The 14,932-nt window shown below is 37.0% G+C and overlaps 1 protein-coding gene across 2 annotated transcripts in view; it reads left to right on the top strand.

Moving 5' to 3' along the window:
* Nucleotides 1-71: 71 nt before the first annotated feature.
* Nucleotides 72-14,932, top strand: part of LOC119787172 (rho GTPase-activating protein 29-like) — a 38,697-nt gene continuing 23,836 nt past the window's right edge. The window contains exons 1-2 of one of the 2 annotated variants that reach the window (XM_038290824.1): nt 72-253; nt 2,929-3,332. In XM_038290824.1, the coding sequence (XP_038146752.1) occupies nt 3,020-3,332 (313 nt within the window). In that variant the 5' untranslated portion in view covers nt 72-253; nt 2,929-3,019. Of the gene's footprint in view, nt 254-2,928; nt 3,333-14,932 lie in introns of those variants that run through there. The other variant, XM_038290826.1, reaches the window with a different exon arrangement.

The raw sequence follows: 14,932 nt of genomic DNA, 5'->3' as shown, positions 1-14,932 counted from the left end.
AAAGCCCCTAAGCCAATCAGAACGCAGCTCATCCCTCACGTGACAACCAGACTCGTAAACTACGATTGACTTCAGAGTTGCCGAGAGTCTGGTAGTTGTCGGTGTACAGTTAGTTTTTCACGAACATCGTTCTACCTTTGTGAGGATTTATTATCTCCTAAACGGATGCTCCATGATTCCCATGACTTTTAACAAAATTGAATGCATTATTTTGTGACTTTTCTGAATGCTATGCTTCTAAACTGCCAAGCAGGTGAGTTTTAAAAAGCCTCTTTTACTGTGCCAGCAAAGCAGTTTATAACCGGGTCTGGCTGCTTTTCCAGGGGCAAACAGCATCACATTCATCAGCAAAAAAAGAAAGTAGCTTAAGTAGAATAGTTTGGAATCAATTTTATTACTTATTGCTGTTCATTTAGCTTTGAAACACATTTCTGTTACATTGCGTATGTTACTTTATGCAGAAAACGTTAGCTTACCGCAATATTTCCTCTTAACGGTTAAGTCTACTTAGTTAAACTTCCTAAGAACACTTGGTGAATCAATAAAAAAAAAATATATATATATATATATATATATATATATAAAAAATACCAAAGATGAATTAAGGTAAATACTGTGTTATTAAAGTAGTATTTACAATAAAACAAATACTTTATTAACGGTTCCACTACACGTTTGTGTAGTGTTTATACAAGTTAAGTTGTACATGGAATTCAGTCATTTAAACAGCAAAAAATAGTTTATACAAATAAACACAAGGCCGGTCCAATGTTTTAAAAGGCCCGGAGCAGAATTTGGTTTGGGAGCATTTTTTGCTGCACAACATGGTGCTTTTAAACGTTTTGCATAATCAGTTGCTTCTATAAATCCAATGATTCTGCTCTTTTTTAAAAAAAGGTGTTTCAACTATGACTTAAAATAGCAGAATACAAACTTTCACAAATCAGACATTTTGATTTAAAGTAATATTTTAGTCTGGAGTAATTTGGTGGTTGCTGTTTTTAGATCAAGGAAGTTCTTGAAGTCTTGTCATCTTATTTACTTATCAATTTTGGATTCTTAATGTGTTAGATTGAAATATAATTTTAATAACTCATATTTGTGCTTTTTTAACAAATAAATACTTCTACATAGCAATAAAAAAACTGGGAATGTGGTACACTAACTGTAACATTAAGGAAAAAACACATATGGCAAAAATCGGTAATTTGATATGAATGCAAATGATTATCACAATACTTTTTTGGGGCTATTTTTTTGCAAAGATGATCAAATCTGTGATAAATGCATTTAAAAATCAATAACAGTCTTTTTTGCAAAGGATTGGATGGCTTGACAGTTGCAGACTCCAGTCAGCACAAAAAAACGAAACACAAACATCCCATTAAAAACAACGCAATCGTAAATTTACAAAAACAGCGACTTAAATATTGCTAAATGCGCTTCTTCAGAACCCCAGTGTCATAAAGTAGAGAAACTTTATATCACTTACAATGTAAAAGATAATATTATTATTGCTGCTCTCATTCAATTAAAGTTTCCAATTAGTTAATTAAAACAGTGGTTGAAATAATTGTAGAATTAGTCCCAGAAATACTTCAAGATTGTACAAACATTGTTAGATAGAGTTGAAAGTTATCATGATAATTCAGAATTCTTATGACGTAGAAAAAGTATGGAAATGTGTGATGATTATATGATAGACTTATAACAACCAATAGGTTCTGATTACCTATGCTTAATATGGGACCCAATGTTACTTTATTTGTTATTCTATTTCTAATCTAAGCATCACCAATTTTGAAATGAAAGCTCCTCCTGACTAAAGCCATTGATTTGTTTTGGATTGGTACATTTCAGCGCGACATGTACAATATGTTTTATACCTGAGATTTGACGACTAAAATCATAAACCAGACTGTGGTGTTTCAAATGAAACATACCCATCCAGAGTTTGCACACTCTGCTTGTAGTTTGATCTCATAGCTTTTCCACAAGTGCTACTATGAAGGTGAGCTCCGCTTTGCACAGCCTGCAGTCAACTTACTGGTAGAGAACGGAAACGGTAATGTCCCCACAACTTCCTGTCAGGCATTGCACATAAGTAGGGCTGTTTTTCTTGACAGTTTCTTTCAGAGGAGCCTAATCAATGGTTGACTCATTATGGCTGCCTTTAAGAGCACTCACTGTCCTGTGTGTAAGACATGGTGGTGACAGCTTCATAATGTGGGGCTGCTTTTCTTCAGCAGGGACAGGGAAGGTGGTTAGAGGTGTTGGGAAGATAGACAGGACTAAATATGGGGATATTAAAAGGATAACAGTTATATGTTGCAAAGGACTTGAGACCAGGATGGTACAATAAAATCAAACATTCAGGCTAAGCAAAAGTTAAATAGTTTCGATTAATTTCGTGAAGTTGGAAAATTGCTGCTCAGAATATGTGCTCTCAGTCCGATCAAATTGGCTTCAGCAAAGAGGTAAATATTTCTATCTCTAGTTGTTAGACATTCAGCTTTAAATGTTTTCTGCTATTTTACAATTGTTAAAGCGATTCTCAATTAGTTGTTAAGATTTTATTTAATGATCCCAGCTTATAAACAAGCTGTCAAATTCGAATGAACTATGGCTATAAGTATATCAAATAATTTTTCGACAGATTTGAATCATTTAAAATGAGAAATATCAGAATCCTTGAATTCTACTTTAAACATGTCCCAACAAAATTAAAACTCTGCTCTGGCGACAAATAGGGAGTTAAATTAATCTTTACTTACAGTATAAGGGCTCACTTGGGCTCCCTGGCTCTTTGGGGCCAACTAGGCAGGGGCCTAGTTCACTTATGCCTCAGGTCAGCCTGTGAATATACATGACCTAAACTCAGTTGCATCAGCTCCTTTTCTACCCATTGTTCCTTTTTTTCACTCCCAGCTCTCCAGGGACAAGGGCTGTGTGGTGAGTTCAGGGGCTAGCCAGCCGAACGTACCACCTGTAAAGGGTGGCGTCTGCCCTGGCTGCTGGGATGCTACGGAAGGGCAGCAGAAGCAGCAGCAACAGCAGCACCAGCAGCATCGGTGGAGGTACAGCGACAAATAATGTCCAGGAGCTTCAGTCGGCTGCCACTCAACCCCAAGAATCTCTGTCACCCAAATCCACCAAGGCTTGGACCATGGGCCGCAGCACCAAGAGCCCCAACCCTCTGAGTAACATGGGGCTCCCATCCCGCCTCATGGGGGCCCCAGGTGTGGATGCTGACTATGTTTTGCAGCTGGTGAACGATGTGAGGTGGTTTGCTGATGTGCTTCTGAACCTAAAGGATGCCTTCCAACATAAAGGTGAGCTCTGATGGAGTTAGAATGTGGTGTTTCTTTAATAGTAAAACTTCTGTCTTTGGTGCCATTTTGGGAAACTACTACAAGAAAAAAAAAACATACATTTTTAGCTAATTGATTTCGTTTTGGCTGAGATTTATTGGGTCATTTATTCTGCATACTAGTCTTTTACCACTTGGAGGATCATGAAAATGTTTCAATGTAGTTAAATCCACCATCATCTGTATTGAGTGATGTAATGTTTGCTTTGGGCATACCATAGTGATAGTAATGCTCTGTAGGACTAACTGAGAGAGAGAAGACACTTCAGCATAGTCGCAAGGCGAGGCATGTTTATTTATATAGCACAATTCAGTATGGAGATAATTCAAAGTGCTTTACATGAATTAAACAAAGAAAGGAAGTATAATTAAACCAGAAAAAAGCAATTAAAGATAAATGTTAAAAGCAGATAGCAAAGCAAGTAAAAAAAGTTGTACCACAAACTTAAAACTAATTATATCTTAGTGAACAGTTCAAATTTAACAGTCAAAGGTAGCTCTAAATAAATGTGTTTTTAACTTTTACCTAAAATAACTCAGGTTTTCAGCTCTTTTACAGTCTTCAGAGTTTGTTCCAGATCAGTGGAGTATAGGAACTAAATGCTTCTTCTCCATGTTTGGTTCTAGTTCTGGGTGTACAGAGTAGACTGGAACTAGAAGACCTGAGTGGTCTGGGAGATTGATATACTTACAGCAAATCTGTTATGTATTGAGGTGCTGATACATTCAGTGATTTATAGACTAACAGAAGGATTTTAAATGCTAATCTCTGAGCCACAGGGAGCCAATGGAAGGAGATCCAGGCTGATGTGCTCTACTTTCTTAGTTCTAGTGAGAACATGGGCAGCAGCATTTTGGATCAGCTGCAGATATTTGATGGACTTTTTAGGCAAACTTATGAAGACACTGTTGCTGTAAGTAGTTCTACAATTTTTTTTTCTTACATTGACTTTATTTATTTATTCCTGGAAAAGTTTTGGTCATATTATTTAATGATATCAAAAAAAAAGGGAAATATATGGGAAATAAATATTGGTTGTTTTGGTTGTCAGCCATAACAGCAATGTTAATATGGAGTATCAATATTAGAAAGAATTTCAATTTGTTTTTTATATCTGTTTCAGCTATAAATGCGAGCATTACTAGCTACAATGTTACATTTTTTGGCCAGCTGCCCTAAAGGAAACTGAAATCCCAGTGTTTGCACAGAGCTGCCACTCTTAGCTAAGCTGTGCTTGTCCAACTCAGTCAGCAATGCAAAGCACACGGGCTCTGATTATATTCCTTCTGTCTTTGTACATAAAGCCACAGACATGACTCTGTTAGGTTTTAAACAGAACAGAAAAATGTTCAGTGATACTATAGTTAAAAGTTATAATTTATCATAATGTCCACCAGGATCTTCTGTCAAGACTTCCAACTTCACTATTAACACACTGAGGCACTTTCTGCACTGTGATTGACATCACTCACCCACAATACATAAACACAATACACAAAAAGACAGTAGATGGGAGACAGGTAGCACACTTTCCCTTTGTTTTCCTGCTAGTCGACGGCTTGACTTTCTGTTTGCAGACTCATACAAACATTCCACCCACACATATGAGCATTACGGCACACAGTCGTATAATCACTGCCAGTGGGTGGCTGCAGCTCTGCATAGAGTGAAGAAATGTGCTTTTTCACTCTGAGTCAATCTCTGTACTTCTTTATGTTGCTAGTAGGAAAAAAAGTGTTAATAAATTTTCCTTGGCTATAAAGCAAAAAATATATATAAAATAGATCCCTTTTAATGTCTTTATTTTTTTATTAGTTTGGTAGCTTTTCATTAATGACAAATTCAAACTTGCACCACCGTTTTGCGAGTTGCATACCCTCTGACACACACATCAAGGGTCCTACTGTATATCTGGCAGTGGGGTGGGTTGTTTAGTCATTCCTCTTGCTGGAGGAGTGAGGCCTCGGCGTGAGAGCTTTGGCTTCCGTCGTGCTGAGTGTTACTCTGAGCCATCACGAAAACATTTGGGGTATTTGCCTATCACTTAACAACAACCCCCTCTATTCAGCAGGTGGGTAAAATCACATCAACCCAAGCTGTCATTCACTTCAGAGCCTTTATTTAAGTCGTTTTAATTGTTGACTTCTTTTACAAAAAACGAATTATTGGGCAACTATTGCATGACGTCAATGCAATGATGTCAACAAGTTCCTCATAGCATAAGCCATCTTTTTTGTTTGTTTTTCTTCTTTGTGGTATCAAAATGGGTGAATCTTATCAATCAGTAATTAAACGCCGTCATTTACCACCTGGAAGCAAAACATCTGAAGTAAAATCTGATTTTAAAACACAGATAATTCTGCAGATCAAACATTCAGTCCATGAGTTTTCTGTGCATTCCTCTCTTGAATTTCCAGAAGCCCCATGTAGTTTACTCTATGGGTGTAGTTAGCAGTCTGTCTGGCTCCTGTTTCCTGCTAATGGAGCATTACTGGCATCCCTTAAAGACAGACACCCGTCATCACCTGTGTAATTTCTTGAAATCAGGGTTGCTGAGTTCATCTTATCTTATACTATTACAAATCTGCAGATAACAAGCATTTGTATCTTATTGAGGCTTTGCCTGATCTATCACACACGCATTTTAAACTTACACTGTGATGGCACTATAATCGGGATATGCTAACCTGAATTTTTCCCAGGATATCTCCCACCTTCTCGTGCATGTTCGTATGTTTTCATTCCATAGCAGTTGAAGGACATGTGGCTTTTGTCTAGGGGGTCAGGAAGGTTTCAAAGTCTGGTAACAATCGAAGGTCTGTTTTAAATCACCGTGTCTAAAACTAAGGTGTAAACAAATGAGATGAAGAACAGATTCAGTAAAAGGACTATTGGTCATTGTCATCTTTTAAGTTTAACCTTTTTTCTTAGAAATTATTTGAATTCCTTTGATTAACAATAGGCTATATGCAAAGCCATAATTTTTTTGCTTGAGGTAGCGGTCTTTAAATAAACCCATAGGTTGTGGGCCTTTATAAAGATCTCTGAAATATTCAGTGGGGAGCTTTATTATAGCAAAGTTGAATTTTAATGCAGCCCTTGGTCTCACCCTGTTGGAGCTTTTGTGTTGTGATTAGCAGCACGTCTCATATGGTGTTTGCTTCAAGTATCAAACCACGTTACAGCCCCAGCCCCCTCTCTGTGGTTAACAAAATGTTGCAGAAACAAGAAAGGTGGTGAGGTTAGCAAAACACAGATTACACTTGTTTTCCTATTATTTTCATACGTTTAAAGGTTTTTCACGAAGGTACTCTGTGGATTGAGGAAACTGCAGCATTTTAAAATGTTTATATTTTTTAGATTTAAAAATATTTGCATCACTTCACTTTCTGTTTCTGAGAAACCCCCCTCATAAGTTTTGGTTTGGAGATGCTTGTTTTGTCTCCCTGAGCTCCTGCTAGTTTTTAGCTGGAGGCTAGTGAGGAGAAGTCAGCTTTTGGCTGATGGAAAACTACAGGGAGAATCACTGTTAACTATTAGCTTATGCTAGCTGGACCCATGCCACTCCCAACCACAGCTTTGCACTTGAGGTTTTCTGATTGTGATGTTGGTTTTCTCTGTCTTATGTAACTGCCCCCGCAGGTCACTCTGCTCACAAGTATGTGAAAGAATTTAATTCCCCCCCGAAATTGTAATTCTTAATGAGTTTTGACTGAGTAGGCTACCCCTGTGCTGCTGTTCCCCTTAAATGTGCCCAGCAAAAGTCCCCCACCTTCCCCAATCTTTTTGAAATAAAAAAAATATTTGGAGTATTATAGCCACAAACCTAAAAGCTTAAAAGGGCTTATATGTGACACAGCAACACTTGTGATTGTAAATGCAGTGAAACAAAAACCAACTCCCTTTAACTCTAATGCTCCACAATAAAACCCAGTGCGGCGAACTTCTTCCAGAATTCATAGAATTAGCAAATGAAATCTGCCACTGTGATTTATTTTCTGTTAAAATCGAGCTGTTCTGTGAAACATTTTAGAGGAACATTAGTTAACAGCATCATTAAGACAACGGCAGAAAGATTAGCATAGAAATTGTGGAAAAGTTATACTTAGGTTTAAAGTAAATGGTAATTACAGAATATTTGAATACCTCAGGTTGGACTGTTCACTTCTACATCTGAAAATGAAAAGATTATGGGACACAACATGATTAGCAGCGAGAGAATTAAAGGGAGAAGCAGCCAAGGGGCTCATTGGGATTCTAAATAAGCTGTTGACATCCACTGTTCAGGTTGAAGGTCAAGAAGAAAGCTAACATTTGGAAGAAAGGCTTGGAAAGTCCCAATCAAAGTGTCTCCCAAGCCTTATAGAGCCCTTTGTGAACATCTAGAAGGTCTTTTGATAAACCAGATATAAGTAAACTTTTTGGCCAACGTGCATCTGTTGGAAAAAGAAAATAGGCATCACTGTGAGACACAGTGTTGGCAGCATCATGCTGAGAAGAGTTGATGGTGGGATGGATGGAATTAGTAACAGGGAGTTTCTGGATGAAAAGCTGTAGAGAGAGGCAGTTGAAGGTATATATCGTGTCCCTTTTATCTCGTAAATGTGGGCTATTTTGTGCCAATCCATGACATAATACTTAAGACTGTAAGGTCTTGAAAATGTATAACTGCTATCTAATTTATTTAGGGTTTTTTTCTTCTTTAATACATGAATGCCTACGTATGTTGCACCGCATTACTTTCCTGGTGCATTCTTAGACCTTTATGGTGACCTGGTGGATACGCTAAATTGCAGAATGTTAAATACATAGTGGTCAATGTTGGAAATTCTGAAAATAACGGTTGGTTTAATCATGACAGGCTTTAGGAATATATTATCTTTAAAGAAAAATGCTTTTAAATACCTTTACCAGATATTCTGACTTGCATTTATGTTCTTAAATGTTTACTTAACTTTGAGATTTGAATGGTTTCCTGCAAACATACTAATAATTTATTATTAGTTTATTATTTATTTATTTTGTTCTCAAATCTGTATCATCGGTGGTTATCAGGGGCTGTTCATGCACATAAAAACTTACAAATAGATAATCTAATTTAAAAGAACAACAACAAAGAAAAATGAAACATTCATTTTTCTTACTAAGGTTTGTAGGGACCCTTTTTTTTTTATATACAAAAGGTCCATTCAGCACAACTGATTCAAATTAGGAGCAAAAGTGCCAAACTAGATTATTGGAATTTTATGACTAATTTGACTATAAAGTAAATGAGTTCTTTATGTGTATTTACACATTAAAGTACTTTCTTTTTTTATTTCATATTTTCAGCATCTAGAATTTTTACTATGCATTTTCTGTGCATATCCAGTTATTTCCCCTCTCCTCTTGCTTCTTACGCAAACAAATAAACAAATTGAACCGCCTCTTCATTTCCAATACTTTGTTGCAAAGCGTATCTTATTGGATAACAAAATATGTCAATCAAACTTTGATCGGTCACCGAGTTTAGGAGTTCCAGCTTCCCCAAGACCACAGTGGCGCATGTGCCTGGGGACGGTGTTTCTTACGGACAAAATTCTTTCAACGTATTCTGGATACTGAGAGGGGAATTTATGTCTGATTTTTGGGGGCGGACAGATTGGCGAATAAGCCCTTGTGACGTAGATCATGTGAAATGAAGGACATGGTTGATAAGGCACACAAAAATGTCCATGAAAAAATAAAGCTATTGCTATACATGATTTTAGTTTATGGTAAATCTAACTTGATGTTACTTTTCTGGGGATTATTATGGACAGAATTAGCACATTTATGCCAGGATAGGATATGTTTTGGAATTCCAGAAGACGAAAACATGTTAAGAAGTAAGTGGAGTATAGTTGGCTTACAATTGAGTTGATTTTCATTTTGTTTAGGATTGCCTTATTCCACAGAGGTACAACATGTTTGGTTTTGTTTACGAATAAGCGTGCTATTAGATGCAGAACAAAATGTGTCGTCAAAGCGCCCTGAAGCCAGGCGGTGGGAGCTAAGGGGTTAACTGTAGTGTGATGTCACCAGAACCTTCCCTGTTGCTGATAAATCATGAAGATGGTTTTATTGAGATTAACCCCATGAGCTCCAGTTCCTCAACTACTAAGAGTAAACAAAAGGTTTCAGGGAAGTTAGTGTCCATTCTTCTGATCAAATACAATACCAAAATGCAGAACTTGAATGGGTTGACACTTAAGATGTAATGTCATACCAAACGTGTCCGAGCAAGCTTTTTTGCTATTGCACAAAATGTTATTACAACAACAATTGAGCAACTCAAATAAAATCCAAACGGAAGTTTGTTATTTATTATTTAACAGTATATAATGAGTTTAATAATGAATTATCCTTGGCATTGTAAACAATGCTGACACACCCTGATTAGTAAACCATTGGCCATGCTTTCATGTAATGCTTTAAATGATCAGGATGGTAAGAAGATTGATTTACTGTGATCTTTATATTAAAAAGAAAACGCAACATAAGGTACAACTAGCACTAGCAAAAAAAAATAGGTTAAAATATGATTGAATACAGTTCAGCTTAAGTTTTAAAGCATTTTGAAAACTTTTAATCACTTTGTCTTGCCAATGGTAGTTTTACCTTTAATTTGCAAATTATGTGCTGACATCATTTACCCCCTTAGATAGAAATCTTTTTACCAATCTGTCTGCATGATCTGACTGAATTGTCTCTAAAGTTTTTTGAGATGACACATGTTGTGAATTATAAATAAACTGAATTTAATTGAAGTTTAACTTTAAACCTTAGAGTTGTAATTCATATAATGGCTTGATGTAACAGAATTTAAAAGGTTTTAAGCAAAAGCAATTATTGCATTGTGCTGTAGGGCTTGTTAAAAATACTTATGGAGAAATGCCAAAAATTCTTCATTTATGGGTTTTGCTTTTAGTTTGTTTTCATTTGAATAAGACTGCACTGTCAATGCCTTACATCGGCATGAAAGAAAGAGTCCTCCAGAACATACAGAACTGTTGCCTCCTTCCCATCAACCCACTCTTCTGCATACTCCACATTCCTCTTAAACAAATGTTCAATTGTGGCCTTCGATGGGCCAATTGTAGGTAAAAGTAACATTTACCAAAGGATACATTTACTTCATAACTGGGTCAGACTCAGAAGGCAAACCTGGAAAAAACTGTAAAGAAACTCTGCCTGTGCTAAAATCCCCACCACCACCACCAATAAAAAAGTAAAGTATAAAAAAAAAAAAAAAAAAATACTCCAGGGCTCAAAACAGGACAAAGTAAAATGTGTGCAAGGAAGAACTAAATAACTCCAGGATATCAAAAGAGTCTTCAGAGGCTTGTTTTCCAGTCTGCAATTCATCTGTTGGTTTAACTACTTTGTTTTCATCCTATAACTGCTCGCAAAAAATGAAAAAAAAAAAAATAAAAAATACAGTAAATATAGTCCCAAAAATCTTGACTTAATTTTCTCTTCCAGAATTTGCGGAAAATTTCCAAGAAGTGAGGCGTTTTTCCCTCTATAGAGCCCAAAAATTGTCGGAATGTGTTTTGAGAAATGTGTGGTTTCAGCCTATAGACCGCCGCTGCTGAGTGGGCAGAGTTCCTCCTTCTCTGCTCCCTCGGATAAGTAAATAGCCATCAGAACTGTACCTTACATTATTTTAAATTCACTTCTTCTTCAGAAAGGTTACTTTTGGTCTTTACACACACAGATTGTTATACCACACCTGATAGTTTCCCTTGAGTGTAGAACAAACATTTCACTGCTTAGCTGCAGGTCATGACGTTAAAATTGAAAGTTGATGCCACTTAGTGTGTGCTTTTTTAATGAAAAATTTGACTACAGCTAAACTATTCTAGCGAACATAGTTTTGTGCTGTGTAAGAGAAGGTGTTAAATGTCTTAGACTGAGGAAGGTGTCTTGCTGACTCACAACATAAAAATATGTCATTGTTCAACTGTTGATGCCATCATGACACTGTGATAGGATTTGGATAAGGTCCAGTTGTCAGAGACACACTAAGTTAGTTTTCAATTTTATGGGACTTTAAGCGCAATGTTTTTTTGTTTCTTACAGGAGGTCAGGATGCTTGATAAAGTATTAGCTCTTTGTCTTCAGTTAGTTTTTATTTGGTTTTGTTTTGTTATCAGCAGGTGAAATAGAAACAGGGAGAGGCGTGCTTTGATGCATAAACTGATAATTTTCTGTTGAATTTAGAACCCCTTTTTTAAACATAGAACGAGAATCACATTTTTGACTTTATGTTTTAGTTTAAAGACAAAACTGATAATTAGTTTGAAACAGGAACGTATTATTGCCTCATCTCTGTCTTAAAGCCTGATTTACCAGCTGTAAAACCACCGCTGCTTTATAAGAATATTCAAATGTTCTCACAAAAAGGTCATCCAGAAAATACCACTTGTAGGTATCAGATTTAATCAAAAGAAAAGCTCAAATCTAATACACCATAGTGTAATAGCTTACAGCTCTTATCAGATTGATAGGAGAGATATGTTGGGCAGTAACTTTCCCAAATGATGTTGAAGGATTGTTTTGTGCACACTTGTGGTGAGGGTGTGTTTCCTGGTCCTTTATTAAGACTTTTGTGCTGATCATTGGACCTGCAGAGGACTCTGTTTGACACTTAAACTTATAAGGCTACTAAGTATATTACATACAGTGACAATTTGACAAATGTATAGGAAGGCCCGTAGCTTTTTACATTTGTATAAACCCCCTTTTTTATATATTTTTTTAAAACAGGGAGGATAATTCCAGTGTCGAACATTATTTAGTTTCAGCCAAAAATGTGTGTTTTTGAAATAAGCAACCTGCAATGGCTTCCATGGTGCAAGCTGGAAAATTTGAACTAGTTTAAACAGAGGGATGCTGATCTGTCACTTTTAGTCACAGGTCTAACCAGTTAGATTAATGAAGAGTCACCACTGCTGACTGTTATCGTTGTCTTTGTGTTGACTGTAACAGAAAAGACTGATGGGTTGCAGGTATTTATTTTTGCCAAATATTGTTAGAACCTGGCAGTCTAAATACTGTTTTCCTGCTGTTTTATAAGACAACCTTTTACAGTCATATTCAAAAAGGTAGAGTATTGTTGAGTTGAGGCTTCCATAGTTCAGAGTGACATCAGCTTTATCATTTTCTGATCTTCGATGTCTCCTTATGACTAATAAACTAGCTCAGTTTGTGATACCACCAGTTGCAAGCATTTAGTGTGTTATATTTTCATTGTTTGTCGTGAAGCATGATTGTTTATAACCTTTTAAATTTAGTATCCCTTTAAAATGAAGTTACCTTCTATACAGGATGATTGAAATAAAAGCTAGTTTTGATGGTAATATAGCTTTATTTATGAAAGTTATGAAAGAAAAAAAATAAATATATGGAATTTGATTTTAAAGCCATATTACACACCACTGCTGATCCCCTTAAAAATGGTTTCTAATAAAGAAATATTGACTTATTGAAATTTATGTTTAATACCTTCCCCTAGTTGGTCATTTTAAAAATGTTTCCCTTAATCTGACCAATGGGCCTCATCAGAAAGCCTGTTCTAATTCGTTAAAAATAAAGGTGGTATAACACCAGTTAACAATTCATGTAACCGCCGGGCACTTAAAGTGGAGACTCAGGCTACGTTCACACTGCAGCCTGAAGTGACCCAAATCCGATTTTTTTTTTGCCCATATGCGACCTGGATCTGATCTTTTCATGGCAGTCTGAACAACACAGATCCGATTTTTTCCAATCCGACCTAGGCCACTTGGCTATGTGGTCCTGAAACCGATACGAATCTGATCTTTTCAAATGCGACCTGTGTGTGAACACCGACCTGAACGTCATCAATCTCCGACAAAGGTCACTATTCTGCGTCTTGCTACGCAGAAGCAGCAAGAAAAACAACAACAACAACGGCAGATGATGATGCGAAGAGCATTACTTATTTTTAACCATATTGAAAAGATTGTGTTTAGATGGTTTGAAAAGACTGCTAGATGCGCACCGGTACTACCATCCATTTTTACCTCCGGAAAAAAAGATCACGCTGGCCTGTGATGTCATTGCATCCTCTACTTTTCATGCGGGATACTTGCGTTGTATAAAAAAAATCGGATTTCACAAAAAAATCAGAATTGAGCATCAAGGTTTGCAGTGTGAGCGTAGCCTCAGAGACTGGTAATTATTCTGCTGTTAAATTGGTATTCTTGATGTCATTGACGAATACTGATCTTACTGTTATCAGAGGGTATTTAGTTTAGTATGCCTTTTCAAAAACCCCTCAAAGTTGTAATAAACATTGAAGGGCAAACCTCCCCAGAGCTCTGTCGCTGATAGAAGCAGGTAGCTTTTTTAGAGACGACTGTTTAAAGCCTGTGTGAAGCTACAGCTCGCCCTCTCTCCAAACAAGGTATGGGATTGATAGTGAACCACCCGCTAATGGGACGTTTGTTTGGATAGAGGGGAAAATTAGTGTTGGGAGATGGAATCCTTACCAAACAATTCCACCTGTTTTAGGCAGCCCAGAAATGCAAGAAGGATCTGTCTCGTCTGTGTTTTTCCTCCATGTTGTTTGTAAAGGAAGTGGTTTGTAGATAATCCAAGTTTACCTTTTTGTGGTTTGTTGATGAAAATAAAAATAAAAAAAATAATCATTTCCGTTTAAAGGGAGTGTTAGGATGAAATAAAGAGTTGAGTAATAACAGAGTGGTGCGTCACTAGTTTGGAATAAGGTACATAGACACACGTCTCGATAATTGATAAAATAAATTAAGTCATCTGGAGCTACAGGTGTCAATGTTTCACCCCTGTTCCCTCTGGTGAAGAATAAAAAGAGGAAGAAGAAAAATTCCTCTGCGATCTCTCAGTAAAGCCTGGGCTGTTTCCCAAGCAGTGCCATGTCAGTAAAGCTGCCAAGGCTTGTTTCATGTTGAGCAGATCGCGTGTCCAGGCTGGCCAGTTGATTGCCTGTTGTTATCAGTGGGGGGGGGGGGGGGGGGGGGGGGGGGGGAGGCTGTAACCTCTAGGCGGCCTGGAGATCTGGATTAGATTGGTCCTTCCCTGCACCAGACTCAAAGGGAGCTTCATCAGACACAATGGGACTCCCACGCACAATCATTGCACAAGCAATAATTATTTAAGAGGCCCGTGGATGATGCCCTGTATGACAAAGTAAGATGTGTGTTTTTGCTAGCATGTCATGACATGCAAGAGTTCGACAACATTCGGGGAATACTAATTGGTAGCAACAGAGGTGATTGTTCTGGATGACTGGTTTGGGAAGTTTCTGTTGCTCTTTAAAACGATCTGTTTTCCTAAAAACTGTTGGCATGTGGAAATATTTTGATCTGCATTGAAAGCTTTAAAGTTCAAGGCCTGCAAGTAAATCATATGTTTAAGGGGTTTCCGTCAGAATGTAAATACTTATTCTCTCTTAGTCTGTTTGTAGTTTTTTGTTTTGTTCTTTTTTTTTGCACACCTTAATATTGAAATTTCTTTTTTGCAAAATTGTATACGCT

This window comes from Cyprinodon tularosa, unplaced genomic scaffold (assembly GCF_016077235.1).
Source record: "Cyprinodon tularosa strain WSP-4 unplaced genomic scaffold, ASM1607723v1 ctg29, whole genome shotgun sequence".
Classification (NCBI taxonomy): domain Eukaryota; kingdom Metazoa; phylum Chordata; class Actinopteri; order Cyprinodontiformes; family Cyprinodontidae; genus Cyprinodon; species Cyprinodon tularosa.
The sequence above is the reverse complement of the archived record's forward strand: the minus strand, read 5'-3'. Positions and strand labels throughout refer to the sequence as shown.